Source organism: Cydia splendana, chromosome 6, assembly GCF_910591565.1.
Source record: "Cydia splendana chromosome 6, ilCydSple1.2, whole genome shotgun sequence".
NCBI lineage: Eukaryota > Metazoa > Arthropoda > Insecta > Lepidoptera > Tortricidae > Cydia > Cydia splendana.
The window spans coordinates 11,549,957-11,577,257 of NC_085965.1; the positions used below are offsets into that span (position 1 = coordinate 11,549,957).

The 27,301-nt window shown below is 38.0% G+C and overlaps 2 protein-coding genes across 3 annotated transcripts in view; both read left to right on the forward strand.

Moving 5' to 3' along the window:
* The first annotated feature begins 314 nt into the window (after positions 1-314).
* On the forward strand, positions 315-2,083 carry LOC134791560 (uncharacterized). The gene is made up of 2 exons (XM_063762609.1): positions 315-347; positions 813-2,083. The coding sequence occupies exons 1-2, from the start codon at positions 315-317 to the stop codon at positions 1,713-1,715; spliced, it is 936 nt and encodes a 311-aa protein (XP_063618679.1). The 3' UTR covers positions 1,716-2,083.
* An 18,877-nt stretch (positions 2,084-20,960) lies between these two features.
* The window catches only part of LOC134791448 (uncharacterized), a 53,354-nt gene continuing 47,013 nt past the window's right edge, over positions 20,961-27,301 (forward strand). For both annotated transcript variants that reach the window (XM_063762469.1, XM_063762470.1), the window contains exon 1: positions 20,961-21,407. The gene's annotated coding sequence lies outside the window, so the exon portion shown is untranslated. The remainder of the gene's footprint in view (positions 21,408-27,301) is intronic.

Genomic DNA, 27,301 nt, shown 5'->3' on the forward strand with positions numbered 1-27,301 from the left:
TTTTATTTATACCCTGTGGCGGGTACTTCATAATCTCATACACGTTTTGTGTCGCCGCCATCGTATACGCTATTCCCGTGCTAAGTGTTTTAATTCGAATATTTGGCTGTAATTCGTGTGTTTTACCATGGGAAAACGTAAGTTTAGGGATGATGAAGAATACTATGCACGGAAAATAAAGAAGTTGGAGCAGAAAATGAAAAAAGTGCGACGGGAACGCCGAGAGGAGTCGTCGGATTCGGAGTCGGGGAGTTCGGTGTCGTCGGATGCAGACCAGTACGATGAGGAAGTGGTAAACGAGCTTGGCGTGGATCATGTTTCCGAGCAGGAGGTGCCGCAAACCGAAGGTACTATATACTTATGTTTCTTTTATATTACGCGTGGTTTTGTAGGTACGTAGGTAACGCAGGCGCGCTTGACCTTGGCTCGAGCGTGCGCACGCGCCCCCTATCGGCGGGGAACCTATACGATCTTGACGTAGGTGTCTACCTACTTATTGTTCACAAGAGTGTAGCTACGTACTTTTTTATGCACTGCTACGTATGCTTGTTTATTCGGCGTATTTTTATTTTACTGGTAAACATTAGTGGCTAAAGTTGTGCCTGTAAGGCTACATACTAACCTAAAATATACTTCAGATCGATCTGTAAGGTTGTATCGTAGTATATAGGTTTGCCACCTCGATGCGCAGTCGCAAGAGTCCGCGAGACAGCTACTGATGATATCAAAAGTTTACTCCAGTGTATCCAGAATACAATCGACTTACCTATTACAAAGTCTGGCAATAAAGCAGTTTGAAAAACTGTTTCTAGGCTTGCACATGTGATTTATTTTTACTTAGACATTTTGTGTCGGTTTTTTCAGGACCCCAAGAGGAAAACCAACCATCTCCAGTCCTGGATCCTCAGCTGGAAACATCGCCGGAGTTAGATCCGAGTATTTTGAATATTCTAGGTGACGAACCTGCTAAAGAAGAAATATTTAGCAAGGCTGTGCACAAGGATATTGCTAACCGATGGTCCGATATACTAATCAATGGTTTAAAGGAGGATGTCAAAAAGGAAATTATTTCCGGTCACGACATTCCTGAGAATCTGACGTTACTGCAGAGTCCTATAATAAACCCTGAAATCAAAGCGGCGGTCAACGAAAACGCGCTTAAGAGAGACATTATTTTATCAGAAAAGCAGAGAAGTATGGCTTGCGTCATGACATGTATAGCCGACTTAATGTCGTCGAATTTAGAAAATCATTCCGACGCCACAGAAAATAAAGAAAGTTTGAAGCTACTCAGCGATGCAGGCCGCTTGTTATGCCATATACATTACGAAGAGACTTCAGCTAGAAGGAACTTCTTGCAAGCTTGTCTTAGCAAAGACGTCAAAGACAATATAAAGGACCTGAAACGAGATAAATTCCTTTTTGGTACGGATCTTTCAGAGAAACTGAAATCTATGAAGGCGATAACGAAGACTGGCGCGGAGATGAGACCCGCCTCAACGAAACCGAAGCCTCCACCTAAGAGCAGACCGGCTGAAGCGGTACCTTCGAGGGCTTTAAACTGGCGGGGCCCGCCACCGCCGGCACCTCGGCGCGCGTACGCGCGGACGAGCTCGACGGCTGGTGGGCGCAGGCAGCCGGCAGCGACGCCGCGCGGCAGCGCGCGCCGCGACCCTCGCCCGCGGAGCAGCAAGCCGACCGCCAGTCGGCGCTAAGCAGCGAGTCGCAGGCGGGTACACTACAGTTTTATTACCATAATTGGCAACGCGTAACTAATGACCCGGTAGTTTTATCTTGGGTCAGAGGCTTACGCTTGCCAGTTGACATTGATATCGTCCAGTCACAGATACCTGTAAATAAACCACAGTCGGCTCAGCATAAGTTAGAAATGAATAATGAAATTACTAAACTCATAAATATAGGCGCTGTTCGACAGTGCGAGCCATGCGAGGGTCAATTCTTATCAAGCATTTTTCTAATTAAGAAAAGTAATGGCCAGAATAGATTTATCCTAAATTTGAAGCAATTGAATAAGTTTATTCCTACACCACACTTCAAAATTGAGGATTACAGGACTTTGATGCGTCTTTTATCTAAAGACACTTATATGTGTACATTGGACCTTCAGAATGCTTATTTTTCAATAAGTAAGTGAAGTGAAGACTACAGAAAATACTTACGATTTCAATGGTTAGGGCGTTTGTATGAATTTCAAGTACTGTGCTTTGGCTTGAATTTAGCGCCATACGTATTCACAAAACTTATGCGTCCGGTTGTGGAGTATTTACGAAAACAAGGGTTATTTTCTGTAATTTATTTAGACGATATATGTCTTTTTGGTTCCAGCCCTTACGAATGCAAACAAAATTTCAAACAAACCAAAGACTTATTGGAATCGCTTGGCTTTGTAATAAACTTAGAAAAAAGTGACGGTACACCTAGTCGAAGCATTACTTTCCTAGGTTTCGTTTTTAACTCCAATGCATTAACAATTAGCATTCCGAAAGATAAAAAATTAAAAATTAAGCGTGAGATAATACGGTTTTCTAACATGAAAAGGTGCAAAGTTCGAGATTTTGCACATTTAGTTGGTTTGCTAGTGTCTGTATGCCCAGCCGTTCAGTACGGGTGGGTTTATACAAAAATGTTCGAACGACAAAAATACCTTTGTCTAAAAGATAATGATGATTATAATCAATTCATGTCAATACCAAATCATCTTAGTGGCGATTTTAATTGGTGGTTACGTAATATTGAAAAGTGTAACAACCCGATAAGGTCAGGCGATTACCGGCTAGAGATTTTTTCAGACGCATCTCGTACGGGCTGGGGCATTAGTTGCTCGGATCAAACAGCGAGTGGTCAGTGGTCAAAAGAAGAGTTAAATGAGCATATTAACTTTTTGGAACTGACAGCTGCATTTTTTGGTCTAAAAATTTTTGCCAGTAAATTCACGGATTGCGAGATACTTTTGCGTATTGATAATACTACGGCAATAGCATACATAAACCGGTTTGGAGGCATTCAGTTTCCGCATCTGAATGCACTAAGCCGTAAGATTTGGCAGTGGTGCGAAGAAAGACGCATATATATCTTTGCGTCTTACATAAGCTCCACTGAGAATTTGATTGCCGATGCCGAATCTCGCCGAGTTCATGCAGATGTTGAGTGGGAGCTCGCTGATGAAGCCTATAATCTGATTTGTGAGACATTTAGACGACCAGAAATCGACTTGTTTGCAAGTCGTCTAAATAAAAAATGTGTGAAATTTGTATCATGGCATAAAGACCCAGACGCATTCAAAGTTGATGCTTTTACATTGTCTTGGAATAATCTTCTATGCTTTTCCACCATTTTCAATGATATTAAATGTACTCCAGAAAATAGTAAATAATAAAGCGGAGGGTATTGTGGTTGTACCTTTATGGCACACACAGCCGTGGTTTCCACTTTTTAAGAAACTACAAGTTTCAAATAGCTTGGTATTTCCTCCAGAGGCTATTTTATTGCATTCGCCTTACAGGGCCGAACACAAACTTCAGCGGAACCTTACCCTGGTGGCCGCTGTCTTATCCGGACGGCGTTCCTGAGGCAGGGCGCTCCTCCCGAAGCCGTGGACGTGATGTTAGCCTCGCTGACGGACAATACAATTAGTCAGTATGAACCATGTATTAAAAAATGGTTTTGTTATTGCCAAGAAATTAACGTCAATCTTTATGATGCGTCCGTTAAGGATATATTAAGATTTTTAGTAAGACTTTATAATCAAGATAATAAATACGGTTCAATTAATTCAGCGAAATCAGCTATAAGTCTTATAGTAGGTTCTGGACTTATGAACGATTTAAAGATAAAACGATTCATGAAGGGAGTGTATAAATTGAGAACTCCCCTTCCAAGGTATAATTCTACTTGGAACCCAGCGGTAGTTTTAGATTTCCTAAGTAATCATTATCCGAACGAAAGCTTGCCGTTTGATTTATTATCCAAAAAGCTAGCAACATTACTAGCATTGACCACAGCGCATCGCGTACAGACCCTTTCTTTGATTCGAGTGTCTAACATACAACAATATAATGGTGAGAAATTTGTAATCAAAATCTCTGATAAAATAAAAACTTCTGCGGTTGGTAGGTCACAACCTTTACTGATTCTTCCTTACTTCGACGAAAGGCCTTCTATTTGTCCGGCTAGAACTTTAGAACAATATCTAAAAACTACTGCCGATAAAAGGCAAACAGATTGTGAGTTTTTATTCATTAGCTTAAGGAAGCCATATAGAAATGTATGTTCTCAATCACTGAGTCGCTGGATCAAGGCCACACTGCAGGAGAGCGGGATCGACACCTCAGTATTCAGCTCTCACAGCACCAGGCATGCATCTACGTCTGCTGCCAACAAGCTTGGCGAAAGCATAGATGTTATAAAAAGAACCGCAGGATGGACAGGTAACTCGGCATCCTTTGCTAAATTTTATAACAGGGAAGTATTACCTGATACGTCAGAGTCGTTCGCCCGGTCTCTTTGCAGTATGACCTCAACATAATACTTAATAAAATAGGTATTATACTAGTTGATTATTCATTATGCATTAATTAACATCTAAATATGGTTATTTTCTAAGAAAAACCGCAATGTAAACGATTTGTTAGAACTGAAATATAGTACATAATAAGTTGATTTCATACTTTGTTTATTTCAGTTTTCCTAAATATTTCGTGAAGCTTTAAACATCTACATGTAAACTTAGTGTAATCTCGAAAGGCGAATTACTGAGTTTAATAGAAAATCAAACGAACTTACCTGTAAGTGACGTTCGATGATTATTAAACGAGGTAATTCGCCTGAGAGATTACACGCCCACCCGGACCCTATACAGAACTAGTTCTGTAGTTGCCCTATTTCCTCACGAAATATATTATGTATGAGTTGACGATGGGCTCCGGGTACCAAAAGTGTATGAGATTATGAAGTACCCGCCACAGGGTATAAATAAAATTTGTTTTTTTTTTAATAGTTGCTCTAAAAGGGTGTACGATGGCAGCACTATCTTCGTGCTACTACATGTAAACTTAGTGTAATCTCTCAGGCGAATTACCTCGTTTAATAATCATCGAACGTCACTTACAGGTAAGTTCGTTTGATTTTCTATTGCTGCTACAGTCCCCACCCGAATGCCACCTTTATCATATTGTAGAAAGTAATTGTAAACTCGAGCGAAGCGAGCGCGAAAATTTTTCGATATAATAAAACGCAATTTGATAGACAGTTGTGCATTTTTACTTTTAGTAAGGAAATCAGTCACATCATTTATCACGAAAATTGACAGTGCCGCAGCAGTAACGTTGCAACAGAGTACCTAATGCTGCTGCAGTCGCCACCCGAATGTCACCTTTATCATATCTTAGAAAGTTATTGAAAACGCGAGCAAAGCGAGCGCGACAATTTTTCGATATAAAAAACGCAATTCGATAGACAGTTGTACATTTTTACTTTTAGTATGGAAATCAGTCAAATCATTATATCACGAAAATTGAATGTCACCTTTATCATATGTTAGAAAGTTATTGAAAACGCGAGCGAAGCGAGCGCGAAAATTTTTCGATATAAAAAACGCATTTTGATAGATAGTTTTACATTTTTACTTTTTGTACCGAAATCAGTCACATCATTTTATCACGAAAATTGACAGTGCCGCAGCAGTAACGTTGCAACAGAGTACCTAATGCTGCTGCAGTCGCCACCCGAATGTCACCTTTATCATATCTTAGAAAGTTACTGAAAACGCGAGCGAAGCGAGCGCGACAATTTTTCGATATAAAAAAACGCAATTCGATAGACAATTGTACATTTTTACTTTTAGTATGGAAATCAGTCACATCATTATATCACGAAAATTGAATGTCACCTTTATCATATGTTAGAAAGTTATTGAATACGCGAGCGAAGCGAGCTCGAAAATTTTTCGATATAAAAAAACGCAATTTGATAGACAGTTGTACATTTTTACTTTTAGTGTGGAAATCAGTCACATCATTTTATTACGAAAATTGACAGTGCTGCAGCAGTAATGTTGCAGCAGAGTAATGCTGCTGCAGTCGCCAACCGAATGTCACATTTATCATATTTTAGAAAGTTATTGAAAACGCGAGCGAAGCGAACGCGTAAATTTTTCAATAATTTTTGGTGCCCCCTAGACATGGTGCCCTAAGCAAGTGCTTATTTTGCTTAAAAGGGTTAATCCGGCACTGCAAATGACAGAGGTCAATGTTTTTTTTTCAAAGTACCCACCTTCGTGGCCATTATTAAGTGCTTAAGGAGGCGATACGTATGAATATGGATTTGATATGGATGCGATATAATTACGATTAGGTATAATTCATGACGGAGAAAATAAATAATTTTATGCAATTATACGCGTGTTGATGTGTGTTTATTTTACCACTACCTATACGCAACTATGTAAACTCATTTTTAGTTTTCTTGGTTACTTAATGTTTACTCAGCTCCCCAAAAGATGGCACTGTGCAATGAGGGGCAATTAATTTACTGTCGTTTAATTTTGTTGTATTATTAAATCAACACAATTATTCAATTAAATTTGTTGATATCCGTACGATTGATTGATATTTTAGAAGAGGGGTCTTCTAAGCTTAGAGTTATATTGGAAAAATCCTTCCGCGGTGGTTTATTTATGTCACATCGTATTAAATTCAGCGCCATCTGTTAGTTTACCAGGGTACTCTATAGTGTTAGCACATATTTGAAAAAAGTTTGCCCCTCCTTCCTAAGTAGCGCCATACGATTCAGGGGCAAACTTAAGTCAATCAAGTGTTGTGGCTACCCCCCCTTTTAAGGGTTGATTTATAGCCTATATAGCCTTATAACCTGGCCGGGGATTTTCTCGACAGATTAGTAAAGTTTTCATCAAAATCCGTTCAGCCGTTTTCACATGATGCGCGTTCAAATAAACAGACAAACAGATAAACAGATAAACAGACAAACAGACAAAAATTCTAAAAACTGTTGGAACGTGTTCTGTTATCAATTCTAAGTATCCCCAGCCAACTTTTTTTCAAATATCTTCCATGTAGAGACTTTCGACCCTCTTCAGCTTTATTATATGTATATATAGATGTAAGAAGTTTTTAAATTACTTTTTCACAAAACATGCCTACCTTTACCTTTTAGAAATATGCAGTGAAGGTTTATTCTATTTATACCGAGGTCAGTCGACAATCATAAAAGTGATAAAGCCTGGATTAAAGCGTCCATAATAAACGCGTAGTAAAATGCTACAATATTTTACAAGCGAAGGCTGTTTTTTAAATTTTTTGTTTAACAGTAAAGCTTTTGGCTGGATGGTTAAAATACCTACTTAAATCTTTTACATTTATTATGATTTTGTGCTCTTAATATTAATAACCTAAAACGTGATGACGTTATTTAAGATAATTAAATACCAAACAAATTATTAACATGCATCATATTGTATGTTATCTAACTAGGCATCTATGTCTCGTCATGTCATCTCGCATCATGAAAACCTAATTAATGTAATAAAGATTTTTGATAGTAGAAAATAAAAACGAATTGACAACCATAAATTAGAGGTACCTACCTAAAACCAAGGAAATAAGTTAAGGAAATTAATTCTTTTACTTTTTAATAAATTCCTTTGACAAAAGTTATATGCCTATGTAATTTTCGTTACACAATGGACAGAATTGAACTGTAGAAGAATTAAGGCCTTCATTATGTATATAAAAATTAATTACTTTAGGTACCTACCTTTCTATCAGCCGACAGGTTCCATCGACCGTGGTCACAGATAACTGAAATTCCAGCAGAACGGTATCGAAAGAGATGCTGGGACATATTTTATCTCGAACTGTCGAACTTTAAGATACGTCAAATAGTACGAACTAGATACGATATGGATTAGATATGTCAGTGTTAAAAGTGACGCTTTTGTTTGAAGAAACGTCACTTTTGACACTGACATATACATATCTAATCCATATCGTATAGAGACGTAATATTTGACTTCCGTTTCGAGCGCCATCTTGATGGCACGCGTCGGGATCAATTGCTTTGTTTTTTGCTCATTAATATTGTTTAAAGTGTAATATCGATAGCCTATTATACAGTTAACTAATGTGGTAGTGTGCAGTGAATGGAGAATTTATCTTGAAGCACGTTTAACCATCATTTTGGAGTCAACGGCCGGTTGTCCACGTGTTTCTTGTAAAGCCCGCTATCGCTTTACAAGAGCTAAATCACCGTACACTGTCTTGTACTAACCGTACAATTTCAATCGTTTTACCCTGCTACTACGACCTTGACACTGGCGAAATAGCCCCAATGGGTTGAAGCCATAATTTTAAAAGAATGAATGAATGACGTAATATTTGACGTATCTTAAAGTACGAATCGGGCCGGTACATGATGAAATCTTTAAAGGTCGAACAACTCCAGACTCGCCACACTTTTTTAATTCAGTATAGAAAAAGACTGCGCGATCTTGACGTCTCTTTTAATTGAAAAACGGTTTTTAAAAATCGGTAACTATTAGGTACCTACTTATGAAAGCAAAATAATTTAAATACTGTAAATAATTGTTACATATTTGCCGTGCCTTATTTTTCAAAAGTGTTTTTTAATAAAAAGACAAGTCAAGATTGTTTACCTTTTTTCTAATGCTAAAAAAACGAACTAAGTATAGAAACTCACTGTTCAACTCAGCTCACAGGTGAGTACCTACTGTCAACGCCCCGGACCACAATAAATATAGGTAAATTAATTGGAATAAAAAATTTAAACCGAAATAACCTAAAAAGTATGTAATAATACTTTATGTACGCTACTGTAGGTACACACAAGAAAATGCAACGAAAATTCTTGCAACTACAAAATGTAAAATACCTAATAACTTCGTAGTCGAGCCCATTACCCATGTTTTGTATCTACTACAAAACATGGCTAAGGATTTAATAATGTTCATAACATTAATTTAAGCAGAACAAAATGACTTCCGCTCTTTTCATTTTCACTAGGTTTTTGCACGGTTTTATCGTCCGAGCGAAGTTGTTTATGACAGCGAAGTAGTTGGGTATATTCGTCGTGACCCTTATGATTTTATATCACGGGTACAAAAATTACTTTGAATTTAATTCCACCTAATTACCATACAATACATTTTCCGCTTTCACTCGCTTAGCCATTTTGTGTGGTTTACAGTAACGTACTTGATCATTTTTTGGATGGATTAAATTAAAAGGTAATGTTAACAAAATACCTAATTAGTTATTTCATGCATATATAGCAAATATCTAGTATTTAACTAGTTTGCAAACTTATATTTTACAGTGAATGAGAGTAGGTAATATGCGAGTAAAAGCGGCCGAGCGGACTATTAAGCTCGACGTTAGCTTAATCTGCGGCCATTATTATAGAGGTACCTAGTACCTACTAATATCTACAACTGTAATTTTCACTTATGTTCATGCTGCGTGTGATCAGATAAGCGCCGGTGTTCTGATTGTAATATTTAATCAAAATCCACTACTAATTAATAGACCGTCCCGTACATATAATGAGGTTAATTGGAAATAATTCCAATTAAAACTCAGTCCGTCGCGCTCACAAACCAGTATCCTTTTAATATCACTTTTATTGAATCAAATGCGAACTCGAGAATAAGGTAGAAATGTGGTCGAACTTTTCACGTGTAGTAAACTACTGGGTTATTGTTAACGTTGAAAAATTTCCCACGGGGAAGTTGAACGTTCATTCAAACGATAACCGTCCGTGCATATTTACACGTCTGCTTATTGCTATTGGGCCGGATCGAATTAAAACCAATGCTCATATCAAGTTATATTTGCATTACGTAATGAAGTGGCTAATGTTAATCGGACAAGGTTAAGTTATTATTATGTTAAATTACTTAAATTTCCTTGGTATTTAAGACTCTTGGAGAAGTAGAAATTATAAGCTTATTTGAACCGCACAAAGGAAAATCTTTATTAAAGGAAAAAATATTATGGCTGTAATTACCTACTCTCTGAGATTTTAATTTGATAGCTAATGTTCCTCGATTTTTATCTATTTTTCTATACTACGCAATTTCAAAATTCTATATTTCTTTCTTGACCCTCGCGGTAATTATTATTATTATTCCGAATTTTTACTGTAAGTATTAATGAGGTTGTATGTATCCTACTTTAGGCTTATGCTTGTACCTGTTGTATTTCTTTTTTTAGTTACATATATATTTTATGAACCTCCAGGTCTTTTCAGTAATAAGATTTATGTGCGTATTACGCACCTCTGACTTATGTATCTTGTATATGACTGTATGTGTTCTGAATAAATAAAATAAATAAATAAAGGTTAACACTATGAAGTTAGCTTATCAGAATACCTATGGCACCCCAATATGGCAGCTCATTTTGGTAGGTCATCTTGCTATCTGACCGAGAATTGAAGTGAAGATGACCTATAATACTTTGTTTGCCAAGAGGCGGTCTGTACTCTAAAAGAAGCTTACTTCGACAGTTTTCGGTTCTGCATTAGATGTTATCAATTCATACAGTCTGACAACATTAAGAGCAATAATGGCCACTTTGATTCTCTGACGTAGGTTACTATATAGTTCTTTAATATGTTACAGTTCACTAAAAATAGCAATACTTTCACCGAACATACTTGCTCTAATTTATAGAACAACCCCACATAGCGCCGCGCATAGAGGCTCGCGTTTTACATTTAGCTCTGAGCTCTGCTTCTCTACCTATTTATTTCCTGAAATAGTTAACATGTTTACATTGTAGTGCAGTTCGCTGACATCGTGCTCGCTCCGTTGTTCATTATTTGATTATAAAGTATGCAAATGGCCCGGCATCAGTTCTTAGTATTATGTTAAACACCGAAATTCTGAATACATATTCAGTGACCACATTAACCAAGACGTAGATGCCTCGAGACATTTTATAGCATTGAATAGGAAATGCGATTATTTGAAAATTATGTTTTTTGTATCTTCATTGCGTGCCCCTCTGCTGAAAAATATTTGTTGCTAGGCCAAAGTAACTAATGGACGACGTACTTTTTTTATTTTACAAAAGTTTTTTGTCGTTTGGTTTGTGTACACGGGTAAAGGTTTATCCACAATCACCATTCTTTTAACTTGGAATGTCTCGAGATTGTTTCAAAATAAAGCCTTCTTTAGTTTGTAATTGAACTTTACGTTCTCCATGTAATATTTTACGATTAGATGTTGTCGTATCCGTAGCTTTCAGAAGTACCTAAAGAGTAGAGTGACATTTTGTCACTCTACCTCTTTCTCTTTCGTTTGTCATTTTGTGACTGCACGACGGCCACTGACGAGACGACTGCCCTGCATTCCGGAGTAAATAGGTAAGTTGTTTGAGACGTTTTCGAGCATGGCATAAGCCTGAATATGGTTTACAAAGGATGTAGTGGTCAATAGCTAAGGAAATGCAAGCTGCACCACTACTGAATATTAAATGTAACCACTCAAAGCCCCAGGCGAATCATTTCGTCTGCTTCGTAATGTTCATATTAAAATTATCCAAAAGTAAAAAACCGGCCAAGAGCATGTCATACCATGATCAGTGTAGGGTTTCATAGTTACCGTTCTGTCACAATAGGCTGACCGGGGCCAAACTTATATGAAATTAAGTATGACGTATAAATAACACTTGTACGTACTGCGTGTGCTATCAAAATCGTTGCAGACTTATCTCGGTCTAACTCTAATTTTCATGTCTAGTAAAAAATAAACTGCATAATCGATACCAGTGTGCAGGGTCCACAAGATCACGATCGCACCTATTGTCTTTTATTTGTATTTACTTTAAACATTGCCAACATCTACGGTTAAATAATATCGAGTTTGTATGTGTATTGCAAGCATTTCGTCTATTGTTCGATCACCGCCGGCATATGACACTGAACTGAATTGTTAAAAACGGAAAACGCCCCGGATTTTGTGTCAGCATTTTTTCATGGAACTTTTATTCGCAGTCATCCGCAGCGATATCGCAAATACGTGAACCAATGAAAATGGAATAATGTGGAATATAAAATTTTAGTAAACCCATGCAGTGCCACTAGCTATCTAGTGGATCTGAACTATTCAGAAACGTAAATTCTCTAAATCAAATGTCTAAACCGTAGCTTATGACTTGAGTAAGTAAGTAGGTATTTTGAAATGCTGTTCTTTACGATTACTTTGATATTATAAAGGTGGTTTTAAACGTTTTATTTGGTACGGTCAAGGAATTTAATTTCAGTACCATTTCGTACTTTGCCACAGTGACAATAGTAAAACAAGAGCCCTCTGTCTGGGAGCGGAAGGCGCAGCGCAGCGGCCCGAATGGCGGCGCCTCATTCATGATCGAGTTAGCCATTTTGAGACTGAACGCTGCAGTAAGCTCGACAGAAAACAAGATGAGCTTAAGGCTCGGCCGCCAACCTCAATTCCCTACAACTATATAGGAGGTCCGCTGACGTGCCCAAAAGCTCCAGTATTTAGCAAGAAGATAGGGCCACCTAAGGGCGCACCAGAAAGTGGATCAGCTACACTCTAATAGCACGAGTTAAAAATTGCCAGTCGCTATGGCCGAAATCGGTCAGGAGAGCGTCATCATCAGTATGAGGTCCCCAGTGACTTTCATATAGATCGTCACTGTGACAAGGTACGAAATTACATTCTTTGACTGTACCTACTTGTAATTAAAATTGATTGATTCATAAGACTGACATAACAAAAAAATCGTAAAAAACAAAATACATCGATATCAATAACTTGTTTAGAGTGAACTTATTTAATACACGGTGATTTAACTTTCGTGTAAGCACAAAATATTAAAGCAGGAACCTACATTTTTCGATTTATTTCGGGAGCTAATCCTTAAAAAAAGAAAATAAATTCAAGAAGGTAAAAAGTTCAGGATCAACATTTCTTGCCAGTGTGACTTGGCCTTGTTACAAAACTGTTATTCTCGTCATTTGCCGGCGGAAAGCGACGGTTAGCCTCAGAGTAAACCAGTACACGTGCCCTAGAGAATCGTAACAAAAAGGTCGCAGTGGTTCAATTGAAAATGTTCAGCAGGTAAGCGTAGGATATAAAGGAATAGGAGTGCGGCGGCGGAGGCACTAATAATAATGCTGACAGATGGCGGGGTAAATCGCGCGGTTAACATATTTCGAGCCCTAATCTATCTGTGGAATTAAAGGCGCGTCACATGTTGTTATTTATTCGCAAAGAGCAGAAGTTAACGCACTTGTCATCGGGATTAGTATGTGTAATTAGTTTATTGTGTTGTAAACGTGGAGTGATTACAATTTATAATTGTAGTGTTGTATTTAGTTTAGTAGGTCATCAACATCAGTCAATATGAGAGTTGTACAAATATGAATACCAAAAGCCAGTGAACGCACGCAAACTTATGTATTTATGCGTTTTCGGTACAATTTACTGCTTGCGTCAGTGATAGGGAATGCAAATCGGTTATTTTTTGTATGGAAATAACCGCGGTTTCGGTTAATAACCGATAATTTCCATACAAAAAATAACCGAAAATAACCGATTTGCATTCCCTAGTCAGTGAATATGTAAGCATACATACTGTAAGCAATTATAATTAAATAAATAAATTTTCTGTTCAAGTTACAATTATTACTTTGTTTTATGATATGATAGTCAGTGGTATCTGAGGGCCTACCAACAAAAACAACAAAATCGTCATCTGCCTCTCTATCGGACTTGCCTATTCGAGCTACTTGCGCTGCGGCTAGTTTGCAATCCGGATCAGAAATGTATGAAATTATCCGGATCTGGATCCGGATCCGCGGATCTTCCCATACATTTCGGATCCGTCGTGCAAACCCTAGCTGCGGCGGATTACCGCTCTTATGTTGGGCGGGAAGTAAAATAAAACCCCTTCAAAAGTATCTATCAATGTAAAAAAAAATATGCGCATAACAATTCGCGAGTGTGGTTCACATATTTGCACGAATGATTGACGGGTAATTAGTTCAAGCCCCCTTGACGCTCAATAGCCCGAATGATCCTGGTTAAGAATAAAATGCAAAATTAGTGTGAAAGGTCATGTAGATTTTGACCTGCGTGTCCTACATTGCGTAATATAGGTTTATTAGTGTGGCTACTACTGGACTTAATAAAAATAACCAATTATCATAAATTAGCATAGCAGGAAACTGATTAATTAGAAAATTATTTTATTGCAAAAAAAATATTTAAATATCAATATTATGGAAAAGTTTTAAACTTGGTAGTATTTTTTACACTTATTCAAAATATACATAAATATTTGCGGGTTCTCCTTAAAAAAATAAATAAAAGGAAAAGTGAAACACATCGCTTTTTTCTACGTCTGTTCGTGATACGGATACGTTGGCGACCATTTCATTGTATTATTCCCACGGGATTTCCCGGCAATGCGAACGTCTCACTAGACTCGTTGTCTAAATGACCTTATCACACGTCTTTTATGCTATTCGTCTGCACTGGACCGGACTGCACCGGAGAATGTAATAATAATAATTAATAATTAATAATAAATAAATAGTATAGCTAGTTTTCATAAAGCAAACAATTCAATTTATTCTTGAATAAATGTACTTACCACAGATTGAGGTGGCAGAAATGCTCTTTTAATGGTTTCCTTTAACAACCCGTAAGATACCGTGCACTTACACACGGAGGTTACACACTATATAGAGTGCAGCAATTTCCATAATCCGTTAAGCACGTTCTTCACAACACACGTAAGGGGAATGGAAATAGATTACGTGGGCTTGCTTGTGACATTGTTATGTTATGAATATGAAGTTATGACAATGTATCTTCAGAAATGATAAAGATGAAAATCCTTTTTAATACACTAACGAACACATTAAGAGGAACGCACAAAAATAAGTTTACTTAATTACAAAATTTGAAATTACTTTAGGTGCTGTAATCCAGTAATTAAACCTCTTTTTTTGCGTTCCTCTTAATTTGTTCATGAGCAGATATAGGAATCCGCGGGGCAAATTGTGAATTAAGACTTTATGTTTGTGCACTTATGGTACTAATTATAACAAAATTTAGGCTGTTTTAAAATGATTAGGCAATTAAAAACTAATTTTTAACTATTTTGTTGTAATTAGTAACTAGTAGTACTAGTAGTACTAGTAATTAGTAGTAGTAATAGTTGTAGTAGTAGTAGAATTTCTGATTTTTTTAAATTGTTTCTTAAGGATACCTATAGGTAATGCTACAATCACCGAAGTACTAAAATCTGCTAAAAAAACTTACTTTCTTTAGGTACACCTTCTTCAAAACTACATAAAATGTAAACCTAAGTAAAAGCAGAGGCTAGTAACCTAAATAGAAGACACTTGTCTCTATATTGTATTGTTGAAGGTATGGCGCTATTTAAAAGTTTTGTATTTTAATTTTGTGATGAAAACAGCCATTTATTGCTATTTATAACTTGGAATCGTAAAATTGGACTTACCTGACTACTGTCAGTGCATAAAAGCATCAGAGATATGTATAGAATTAATTAAATAACCCTAATTGCGTTTTCATTCGACAGACAGGTTGCTGACGTGAACGTGTAAATAGTTACAGCGGTACGTGATGTGACGGACGAGACCACAAGCTCATACGCAACGTTTTATCGCGGTCAATGTTGTTTTTTGTCCGCAATACCCGTTAGCAACCAACATATATTTCATAACCTCCATTGCCCTGGTCACAATAAAAACGAACATATATCGCATCAAGTTTGCTCAGCTTGCATCGAGGTTTTTAGTGCACTGATATTCGTACCTGTACGTTATCGTTTTGGAATATCCTTAGTAGCCTTCAACACACCACGACTGCCTTAGCAGTGTCAAACTAACATATTCGATTCGCTAACGTCCTCCTACTTTCTATACATCTCGCTCGCACTAATGTGCGAGTAAGAGCGGGATGCAAGTTAAGTTACGCACACGCTAGCGAATATATCACTGTCAAACCGGTGGTAGCCGTAAAGGTACCTACAAAATATTATACCTAAGCTATGTGAAAAGAATTATCGAGGGTTGTTTATCGTAAACCTCGAATGAAAATTACATTCTGATCACGCAATGTGCTAAATAGCTTCGTATTCGTACCATCGGGCTGAATCAATTTATTAACAGATTTCCCGCGTTTTTGCATATTTCATAAAATATTCTCGTCGATCTTTGAAAACATTTCTTGTGGAACTGGAAAAAGTTCGAGAGAGTCGGACGCTGATAAGACATAAAACTTAAGCGAATGAGATATGGGTGTAGTTTAGTTGCACGAACGGGTCAGGCGGCGGTTGGCACATACATATACGTCCGCTGGGACATGGCAGATTTACATTGGCCCGGTTCAGTTACCGGATAGTCAATCTAATTTTAGGTGGTAGGTACTAAATTTAGCATCACTTCTCACACTCCCTTACTGGCTTTGAAAGTAGAGGATGTAATTGTACTATTGACGGTTCCGAGTAGATTGGATGTTGAACTAATGCACAGGCACCTGCAGAATACTAATCGATGCCATAAATCGCTAAGTTGTAGGTAAGATCTGCAACTTAACGACGGGATGAATAATGGAACCAAACTAGACCCGCTTATTCAACTCTAGATTGCATAGCTGAGCACTAGAACGACAAAGATCGTTAATCTTTAGGTAATTAACAAAGTTAACTTATTGAGAATTAAGTTGTACAGCTTTGACGTTTATGGTGACCATATACCGTGTAATCACATAGCCTGTGCAAAGTTAGCTTGGACCGAGTCTATACGCTTACTAAAGGTGACAGTCCATTTCCAACGACAGCTGCACTACTGTTGCGAGTGGGTTTGCAATCCGGATCCAAAATGTATGAAATTATCCGGATCTGGATCCGGATCCGCGGATCTTCCCATACATTTCGGATCCGTCGTGCAAACCCTAGTTGCGTCGTTACTGTCATTCATTTTACTATGGAAATTGACAATAACATCGACGTGTCGGAGGAGTAGTGCAGCTGCGGTCAGAAATGGAATGTTACCTTAAGCATTCTGTTAATAGTTAAATGTATAATTTTCTATGACAAAAATGCTGTTGGGTTATGGCACAGACAAAACATCCTCTAGACTGAGCATAGTCGCGCTACCCCCTCTGCCACGCATACGGTAAATTTACTCCATGTTCGAGTCGAAAGTGTCTTTGTGTGACGTCCGTGAACTCGTTCGTCGTTTGAACGGACCAATCACGGCACGGGATCTCGCTAACCTCGTCCCGCGCACCCCCGCATTTTTGGCAGCATCGGTTGCATGAAATAATTGCTCTAAACTCCGTCTAGAGGATTCCTAGTCTATGGGTTATGGAAACAATCGGCCCAATTCGAACCATGTTTATAATATGTCACAGTGATACGATACCGATCGGTCAGTGTCAAAAGTGACATTTCTTCAACCAAAAAGTGTCAGTGTCAGATCGGTATTGTATCGCTGTGACATCTTATAAGCTGTGTTCGAATACGGCCGTATATTTTGGACAAAGTAGTTTGAATCGTGTACCGGCGTAATATTACAAACTATATTCCCTTATATCTACATTGTTGTTATTGTAACGCAATTGTATCTTAGCTGATTGAATTACAAGTTACAACCCGGACATCAATTTACAAGTTACAACCCACTTACAACCTATGCATACGACATCAGTTTACCGAAACAAGATTTGGTCCGTTATATAAATGTTGATGGGTTTCGATTACGGTGGAACTAAGGGAAATGAATTTACGATTAAATACTAGGTAAGTACATTTAATTGTCATTTCAACGATTAGATGAGTCTGTTCACAAGAAGCAGTAGGTGCTCGTACCAACGCTCCGCGATTGTTGCGCCATTAGGGTCCTAGCTAAATTGGTCGTTCAATACTTACGATATAGAATTTCCAATTTAGCAAGAACCCTAAATGGCTTAACAATCCCGTGTGGTGACTGTACTTCCCACGCCACACGTCTTAACCTGCAAACATTATAGGTTAATAAAGGCTTGTAAATAAAAACGGCGACTCCGCAAAATACAACGCATCGATGTATGTCAGCCATCAGTCAATCAGATACAGTCTATGTTCTTCACAAAATTGAGTTGTCGCCGATCAATGACGAATTCTGCTCTGGAAGAAAAATGGTTACTATTATTTAAGACACTGAAAAATGACCACTTCATATAGTACAATATATACTGGAAGTAAAGTGCTTTAGCATAGTTTGTTGTTAAGGCCCCAGTACACAGTGAAGTGGTCAAGGATGGTCCATGATAAGCCATATCGCTATTGTGTACAGGGGGTAATGGTATACATGTCGGCGGCCGATCATAAGATCAGGCATATCGCGAAATTCCTAGGCATATCGTGAAACGTGAAAATCTTTGACTCGTTCCCTGAGTCGACGGAGCCCCGCTACGCGGGGCTCCTATTTGTGGGCAGTTTGCCCTTCGGGCATCTGAAGCAACCTAACGAACCTATCCTACCTATGTATTGGTTTAATGTGACTATCGTCAAAACATTACACAGGAACATTACGATCTGCCTGATCTTACGATCGGCCTACAACATACATACAATGGCGGACGACCATCACTCAGTTACACAGTCACAGGTATCAGTCGGCGAAAGGCTATCAGTTGGCTAGATCGTGGTGCGCAATCGGGAAGTTGTCGTTTTTTTGACACTGAAAAGAAACCGTGACGTAGCTGCGTAGCCTGGCCTGTGGTGTTCATACAGTCGCCCATCGCAGTGGCTTGGCATGGCCCATCGTTAGCCACTGTGTACTGGGGCCTTTATAGTTAGTTACATTGACTGCAGTCTCGGGTTCAAAGTTATTGGTTTTGTTACATGATATGCTTCAATTAAGTTCTCTGGTGCATTGGATGATCGATCTACTATAGGTACAGAATCGCTCACATAAAATAACAGTTTCATGTTTTTTTTCAACCAATTGTAGATATGTACCTATAGCTATGTCGTCCAGAAGAAAGAAATAAAAATATAGTTATGTTTTTTTTTCACGATAATTTTTTTTAATCATTTTGCAAAAAGAGTAATCGATTAAGTTTGATAAAAAAAAAGTTTTAGAAGCAATTTTCATTGAAGCATTTTAATGGTGCATTTTAGAATTTAGTTTTTTTTTCTATTGAGCGAAAGTTGTTTAGTTTAGTTTCGAATCAATTAACAACAAGTTACTACAGAAAGGCTTGAGGAGCTATTCATATATTTGGCAAGCGCGTTATGATCTATAAAAGCACTACGATTTTTCAAAAAGTCTTCTGATTGCACTCACTGCACAATGAATGTACGCCAAGCTACCTTCACGTAAGGTAGGGAAGGCACGTTAGAAGCACTTTCGTTGTTTTGCCGTAATGTTTATTGATAGCGCATTAGCGCCGTGGTGAGTGTATGTAGTCTCGTTTTACTCTGCTGCTCTGATGACCGCGCTGCCCTGGATATTACGGTGCGGTGTAAAGTTTCAAGCGTAATTTTGTTTCGAAACAACTGTCCCGAGTAGCTACATGTAATTTACTTTCATAAATAACGTCTATATATTGCATCAATGTACTCAACCATTGTAAAGAAATAAACAAAATTTTCATTTCAACCTTTTAACGTCATAATAGTCGTTAGTTTGCCTGTGACATTATCAATTGTATAATTATATATCACATGTCTTAACCCTTTAACCATTTGACATGCCTTTCTAGTCATTCGATTTCGAACCATAATTCTGAATGTAGAGATGAGTTTTTGTTTTAAGTATGATGGCAAGTATGTTGCCGCTACGGACTTAAGGGTTAAGTCGAATAACCTAACCTAACCTAGCCAGACACAAAGTCATGCGAAAAGGTCTTATTGCATTTTTGCAGACTTACGCAATTATACAAGCTAAGTGACAGCGACACCTAGCTCTCGTACTGTCGTGGTGTAGCTCAAGTAGCTGTACAAGTGTATAGCCGTGTTGTATTGCTTTGTCGATTAAATTATGACAAAACCTCCTAACACATGTTACTGCGTGATAACATTTCATGATGGTTTTTGCTCTGTTATGAATTACGCGAATAGCCAGTCTAGCCACGCGCCAACGTTTGTGCATTTAATTGCGGCGTAACCAGAATAAACAGAAAACTAGACAAGACCGGCCTCAAAGTAGTGCTCACATACAATCTAAATGAGATTGTGTAATGATTCCTTTAAACCATTGCGCTGTTTTTTTTTTCATATTAAATTTATACAATCACAACTGCGCTTAGTCTTTTAACAAAGGACAAAGCTAAAGCGAGTTCGTAGCACCTGCTACGACCGCGTAGCACCTGCTACGACCGCGTAGCACAATCTAGAACGAAGTTAATAAATAATTAGTAATACACAACCGCTGACTTTGTGGAAACGTTTTTTGCTAATGTACGTTTAGTGGCGTACAAAGGATGCCTACAATAAAACCGTTAATTTCCAGGAAGTTTACTGTAGGCGGAACGAAATATGAATTCAATTCCCGCGCTACTAATGGAATAGAGTACCTATCACACAAAAAAGGAATTGCGAAGCGCTTGTAATGGGGAATTCAACGTTGATTAAGGTCGTGTTATGAAAGAAATCCAATTAATGTTGGTATAGGCCGAAAATTAATTAGTTACTCTAGTAGTTAACAATGAAAGCAATAATCATTCAAAGTGAAAGTATGCAACAATTATATGTAGTTATATTTGCAAAAGAGGCTGTATAGGAAACCCATTATAAAATAATGGCGCACACAAATGACAAGTATCGTTTATGATTAATGGCAGAACCACTTTGTACATTACGAAATAAAGTTACAGACGTTATGACGGGGCGGCTAACTTTTTACTGGGATAGGTAATTGTCTGGGGGTAAGGGCTGCATTTTAATAAGGTGACGTCGCGTGCAGTCTGGGTGCAGGGTGCAAGCGGGGGGCGAGTGTGCGTCGGCGGCGGGCGCGGGGCGAGGAGTGCACCTGGGCGGCGGCCCACGTGCCCGGGCCGGGCCCGCTCGCTCGCTGCTCAGTCGCCAGCGAGCCTTTCTCGAGCGAACAGCGCGCGCCGCCACCACCCCCGCGCAGCGACAGGTGGCGCCGACGCCCGACGCCCGCAGGCCGCCGGCAACCCCCGCTCACTTCATCCCCCCGCACCCCAACACCATGAAACTTTAATGAAACATTTGCTAAACAAATCACGGTGTGGTGCTTCGACGGACAACAGTTCACTAGTGCTGATTGTTTCCCATTCAAGGATCCTTTGAAAATGATAGGCTGTTAAAGCAAACGCCGGTACTGAAAACGATACTGTAAGTACCTATACAATTTAATCATTTTTAGGGTTAATTAATACCTGAGACATAACTAAGATTATCGGCTTAAATAGTAAATAAATACAAACATATGGCAAAAAGTTTTGCAAGACCACAAAGTGTCAGGAGCAGGATAAGCTTAGAAAGCAACACGGTGTATTCAATGTGTAAACCTTAGAATGTTAGTGCCTAATAAGCTCAAAAACTAAATAACAAATACTACGCAACAAGAAATAGTGTTAAACTGATTTCACATCGTACGGGAAATTCGCAGGCCGTCGCAAAATGGTTTTCGGTACTTTTTTAGCAGCTGGATCTGGATTTATTCTTATATTCTTGGCTTTGGATGGCTAGATTTCCACGTCGACTTGCGTCAACTAAATTGGTAATTTTTATTAAGAACTAAAATAGTATGATAATTCCTAGATTTCACGCACAGAGACTCTGTTACGGAAAATATGGTTAACATGATATACTAGTCAAAGGATAACTTAAGTTTTGACAAGGGAAATGCTCTAATCATCAGTTTCAGCGTAACTTGATGATAGCTATATTGTATTACGCAACGATAATTGATCAATATCCACAGTAATTAATAGACATTGACCCAATAAATCAACCATGATTGATGTATACCATAATTATAAACGGGCTGCCTATTTCACGGACGGTTATAATTAACTGTTATCTATAACAAACTCCAGTTATCATCTTTAATTAACATGACTGTCATCTAACCGTAATTCGACTTCTTGTAGCTAAACTCTGGTATAGTGCGTGACAGACATTAGTTCTTCACTTAATTATGTTTAGCGAAGTTAGAAGTACATATGGGGGTGAAATGTTCCACCAAACTTGAAGAAATTAGCGAGATGACGTACACATACTGCCGTATTCGAACTTCAAGATATTCACAAGAGACGACACGTACTAGATCCATTCTAGATACGTTATAGTTTAGATATCAACTAGTTCTCTTTTGCAGCGCAATTCGGGCAACCAATGTCACTTTTACGTTAGACAGAGTAAGATATCTATTAGATGTGAATTGGATCTCTAAGTCATATCCTGTGGAAATCGTTCAACAGTATCTCCAGATAGTGAATAGAATCAGGCGTTACTTTGCGGAAATCCATACTAATTAAAACCAAAATATTACTTTGCTAATCCGCGAAAAGATAACGTGCTAGTCAATCAGTGCTAACCCGTTATACTTACTTGCGTATTTTTACATGCAATTAATATTCCCACCCTCCCACCGCAAAAATAAATACGCAAATAAATATAACAAACCACCACCAAAAGAATAAACCTCGACACGTGTTTCGCCTCTCTACGAGGCATCCTCAGGAGTTGTTGACGGTCTGACGCCCGGCAACGGAATGACCTGTCTAGAATGGTCGGCCATATTTATACCCTGACCACTCCCCCTACCGTGCAAGTGTGAGTGAGATGGAAAAATTCGTAATAACGGCGATGACGCAACATTCAATTGTTCGTTAAGAATCATGCCCCTATTGTTGTACCTAATTATTTCCAGTTGTTCCAGAACACCCAAACGCAATCCCTTTTCGCAAACATGTAAAATATCAAAAGAATGATTCTCAGATAAAGTGTGACCTGTATCTAATAAGTGCTTTGCAAAATTGGACTTCTCTGGATGGTTATGTCTATATGACGCAACATGCTCTTTATACCTAGTAGTGAAACTACGGCCCGTTTGCCCCACATACACTTTATTGCAATCGTCACAGGTAAGCTTATAAACTCCAGACTTTTTCCCATTCTCGATCTTATCTTTGCCATTGCAAAGCTTCGAGTGCAAAGTATTATTTGTCTTAAAGGCCACAGGAATGTCGTTAGACTTCAAAATTTTGTAAATTGCATCAGACAACTTGCCAACATAAGTTATGCTCGCTTTATATTTCTTAATCGGTTCAGAGGATCGTGCCGCATACAACATAGTGTTGACCATACTATTCCGCTTTTTCCTGATGATACCATCCACAACAGACTTATCGTAACCATTCGAAACTGCTAAGTGATAAATATTATTTAATTCAATCTGATAGTGTTCATCAGAAAGAGGCACAGTCAACATTCTATGCACATAACAATGAAAAGCAGCCAACTTATGCTGCCACGGATGCGTGGAAGAAGCCGGGATAACTATATCGGTATGTGTAGGCTTACGGTAAATTTTGAACTGATGCCTGTTGTTTACTTTAGTGATTGTTAAATCTAGAAAATTCAATGAGTTGTCTTGCTCTAGTTCCTTTTTAAACTTAATTTTTGGATGCTTACCATTAATTTCAGCAATAAATGCATCCAGCAGGCCCATACTACCCGTCCAACAAATAATCAAATCATCCACGTATCTAAAATAGTATAATATATTATTGTTGCCCGCAATATGCTGGTTCTCAAAATGGTCCATAAAAATATCAGCCATTAAAGGACTTAGTTATGGACCATTTTGAGAACCAGCATATTGCGGGCAACAATAATATATTATACTATTTTAGATACGTGGATGATTTGATTATTTGTTGGACGGGTAGTATGGGCCTGCTGGATGCATTTATTGCTGAAATTAATGGTAAGCATCCAAAAATTAAGTTTAAAAAGGAACTAGAGCAAGACAACTCATTGAATTTTCTAGATTTAACAATCACTAAAGTAAACAACAGGCATCAGTTCAAAATTTACCGTAAGCCTACACATACCGATATAGTTATCCCGGCTTCTTCCACGCATCCGTGGCAGCATAAGTTGGCTGCTTTTCATTGTTATGTGCATAGAATGTTGACTGTGCCTCTTTCTGATGAACACTATCAGATTGAATTAAATAATATTTATCACTTAGCAGTTTCGAATGGTTACGATAAGTCTGTTGTGGATGGTATCATCAGGAAAAAGCGGAATAGTATGGTCAACACTATGTTGTATGCGGCACGATCCTCTGAACCGATTAAGAAATATAAAGCGAGCATAACTTATGTTGGCAAGTTGTCTGATGCAATTTACAAAATTTTGAAGTCTAACGACATTCCTGTGGCCTTTAAGACAAATAATACTTTGCACTCGAAGCTTTGCAATGGCAAAGATAAGATCGAGAATGGGAAAAAGTCTGGAGTTTATAAGCTTACCTGTGACGATTGCAATAAAGTGTATGTGGGGCAAACGGGCCGTAGTTTCACTACTAGGTATAAAGAGCATGTTGCGTCATATAGACATAACCATCCAGAGAAGTCCAATTTTGCAAAGCACTTATTAGATACAGGTCACACTTTATCTGAGAATCATTCTTTTGATATTTTACATGTTTGCGAAAAGGGATTGCGTTTGGGTGTTCTGGAACAACTGGAAATAATTAGGTACAACAATAGGGGCATGATTCTTAACGAACAATTGAATGTTGCGTCATCGCCGTTATTACGAATTTTTCCATCTCACTCACACTTGCACGGTAGGGGGAGTGGTCAGGGTATAAATATGGCCGACCATTCTAGACAGGTCATTCCGTTGCCGGGCGTCAGACCGTCAACAACTCCTGAGGATGCCTCGTAGAGAGGCGAAACACGTGTCGAGGTTTATTCTTTTGGTGGTGGTTTGTTATATTTATTTGCGTATTTATTTTTGCGGTGGGAGGGTGGGAATATTAATTGCATGTAAAAATACGCAAGTAAGTATAACGGGTTAGCACTGATTGACTAGCACGTTATCTTTTCGCGGATTAGCAAAGTAATATTTTGGTTTTAATTAGTATCTCCAGAATCGCGCAAATGTCAAATTTGACAGGTGGGATCTTAAACATATCGTTATCGTATCTTGGTGATGTCTAAAAGATGTCTAATAGATGTCTATTTCAAAATCCGAATCGGGTCCATACTCACCCTAACAGGCCACACTCGGCAGTACTTGTAGTTATGCTCGAATTACAACTGAATTATAGTAAGTACAATCTTTCACCAAACTTACTACTTTATGTTACTGTCCAATGAGGTATACATTTTTGAGGTACTATAGTTATGTATTCGTATATGTGTATACACGTGTATATGGGAAGAAGTTTTAGTTATAATATTGCAAACAAAACACAAACATGAGCGTATTGGCTTATGTTTTTTTAATGATTACAGTAACAACACATATGATTATTAAGTACCTAAGTAAAGTAAGGTGACTAGAAGTTAACAAGGACGAGTAAGGCATACATGCTTGATTTATTGATGGAATACAAAAGTCATAGCGACTTTTGTATTTTGATAAATAAATCAAGCATTTGCATTGAAAAATGTGCCAGTGACGTTTTGTCTTCTTTGTTAAGTTTATTAACTTTTTTATCTGTTCTGACAACCAATTCTATGAGGTCTTATAAATCTTATAAGGACCTCTATAAAGCGATTTAGTATTTTTATCTACAAACAGAGCTATTTGAAGAAGTAAAACTGCCAATGAAGACCAGAATACAATACTTCTTTATTATTTAATCATTATTAGAAGATGCACTATGGCGGTATATTAATTTCATGAGATTTCAGTCTGTTATGTGAAATCATTTTTTTTTAGTTAAAGATTACCTTATTCTGCTAAAGAATATGCTTGTCAAATCGCCAGAATCATTTTTAACTTAACCACGTGACATCATTTTATTACGAACCATATTACCGATTGATCGTTGTCGTATAATGTCGCCGACAACTTATTTTCCTTACCAGAGCTGTAATATACCATATTTGTATAAGACGTCCCAATACATGTAGTACCTTATTAAATTGCACCACGGGACTTAATCGCGTTAAATACGCATTAAATAGTTTTAAGATTTACCTCCGACGTTTCTAGGACGGCGTCCCGTGGTGCAATTTAATAATGTTTAATAATCGTGAAAGTTTAAATCAGAGTCATGTAGTACCTATTGTCATATTTAATCTCAAGTCACTATCTATAGAGTCTACATCTCTGGGCATGAGCATGTCAAGCGCTAGAACGTTTACATTATACTAAAAAAGAAATACAAGAAAAATTCTGTACATTTTGCAAACACTGAATCACCTTACCTACTTATTTAACGTCGTCATTTAATACCCTTGACGACCTATTTTGCCTGCCAAATTCGTTAAATTATTCTCGGACAAAAAAGGTTCTTGGGTGTTTACCTACTTTAGTCGGTACAGGTTGTATTTTACATCTACAGGAATGTTATGTTAATCCCCTTGAGGTGGCCAAGGATTAGCGGCATACACTCCGGCGATGCATGATGATACAAAAACATGCTTAGTAAAGTAACACTCACGTATTATACCGCTCCTTGTCAGGGACGAGTGTAGGCCAGCATTCGTAGAGCTTATTCCTCATACGTTTACTATCCCATGTTCGAGCATACGTGTACATTGGTGATGTCGGTAGCCGACAAAACCGCATTGATAGTATGATGTCTAAAATTGGTCTGCAAAATGCATGACTGTGGAGGTGGTACCGTGTAGCTACTTAGTAATTGGAAGATATACCTATTGTAAATTTTTAAATTGAAGCTTTAGCTTATATGGCACGTACTCAATGATACTTTCATTCAATGTTAGGGAGTCAATTTCATTTGATTTCATGTTACATGTCGCACATAATGTACCTAATAGGAAAATTCGTCAACGTCTAGTACCTAAGACATGCGTGGCTAAGGGTTTTAACCACATCCATAATAGAGTTGTAAAGGAGATTGTATTCGAGGCTCGACTCCGTTTGCATTTTATTTTTAATTCTGGGTTTCTCATTTTTGGCTAATAAAATGCGAAAATAAAGGCATCGAGACCAACATCGTAAAAAATATATAAAAATATACTTACTTTTTGTAAATATATGAGATTGCATGCACAAAATCGGCTCGCACA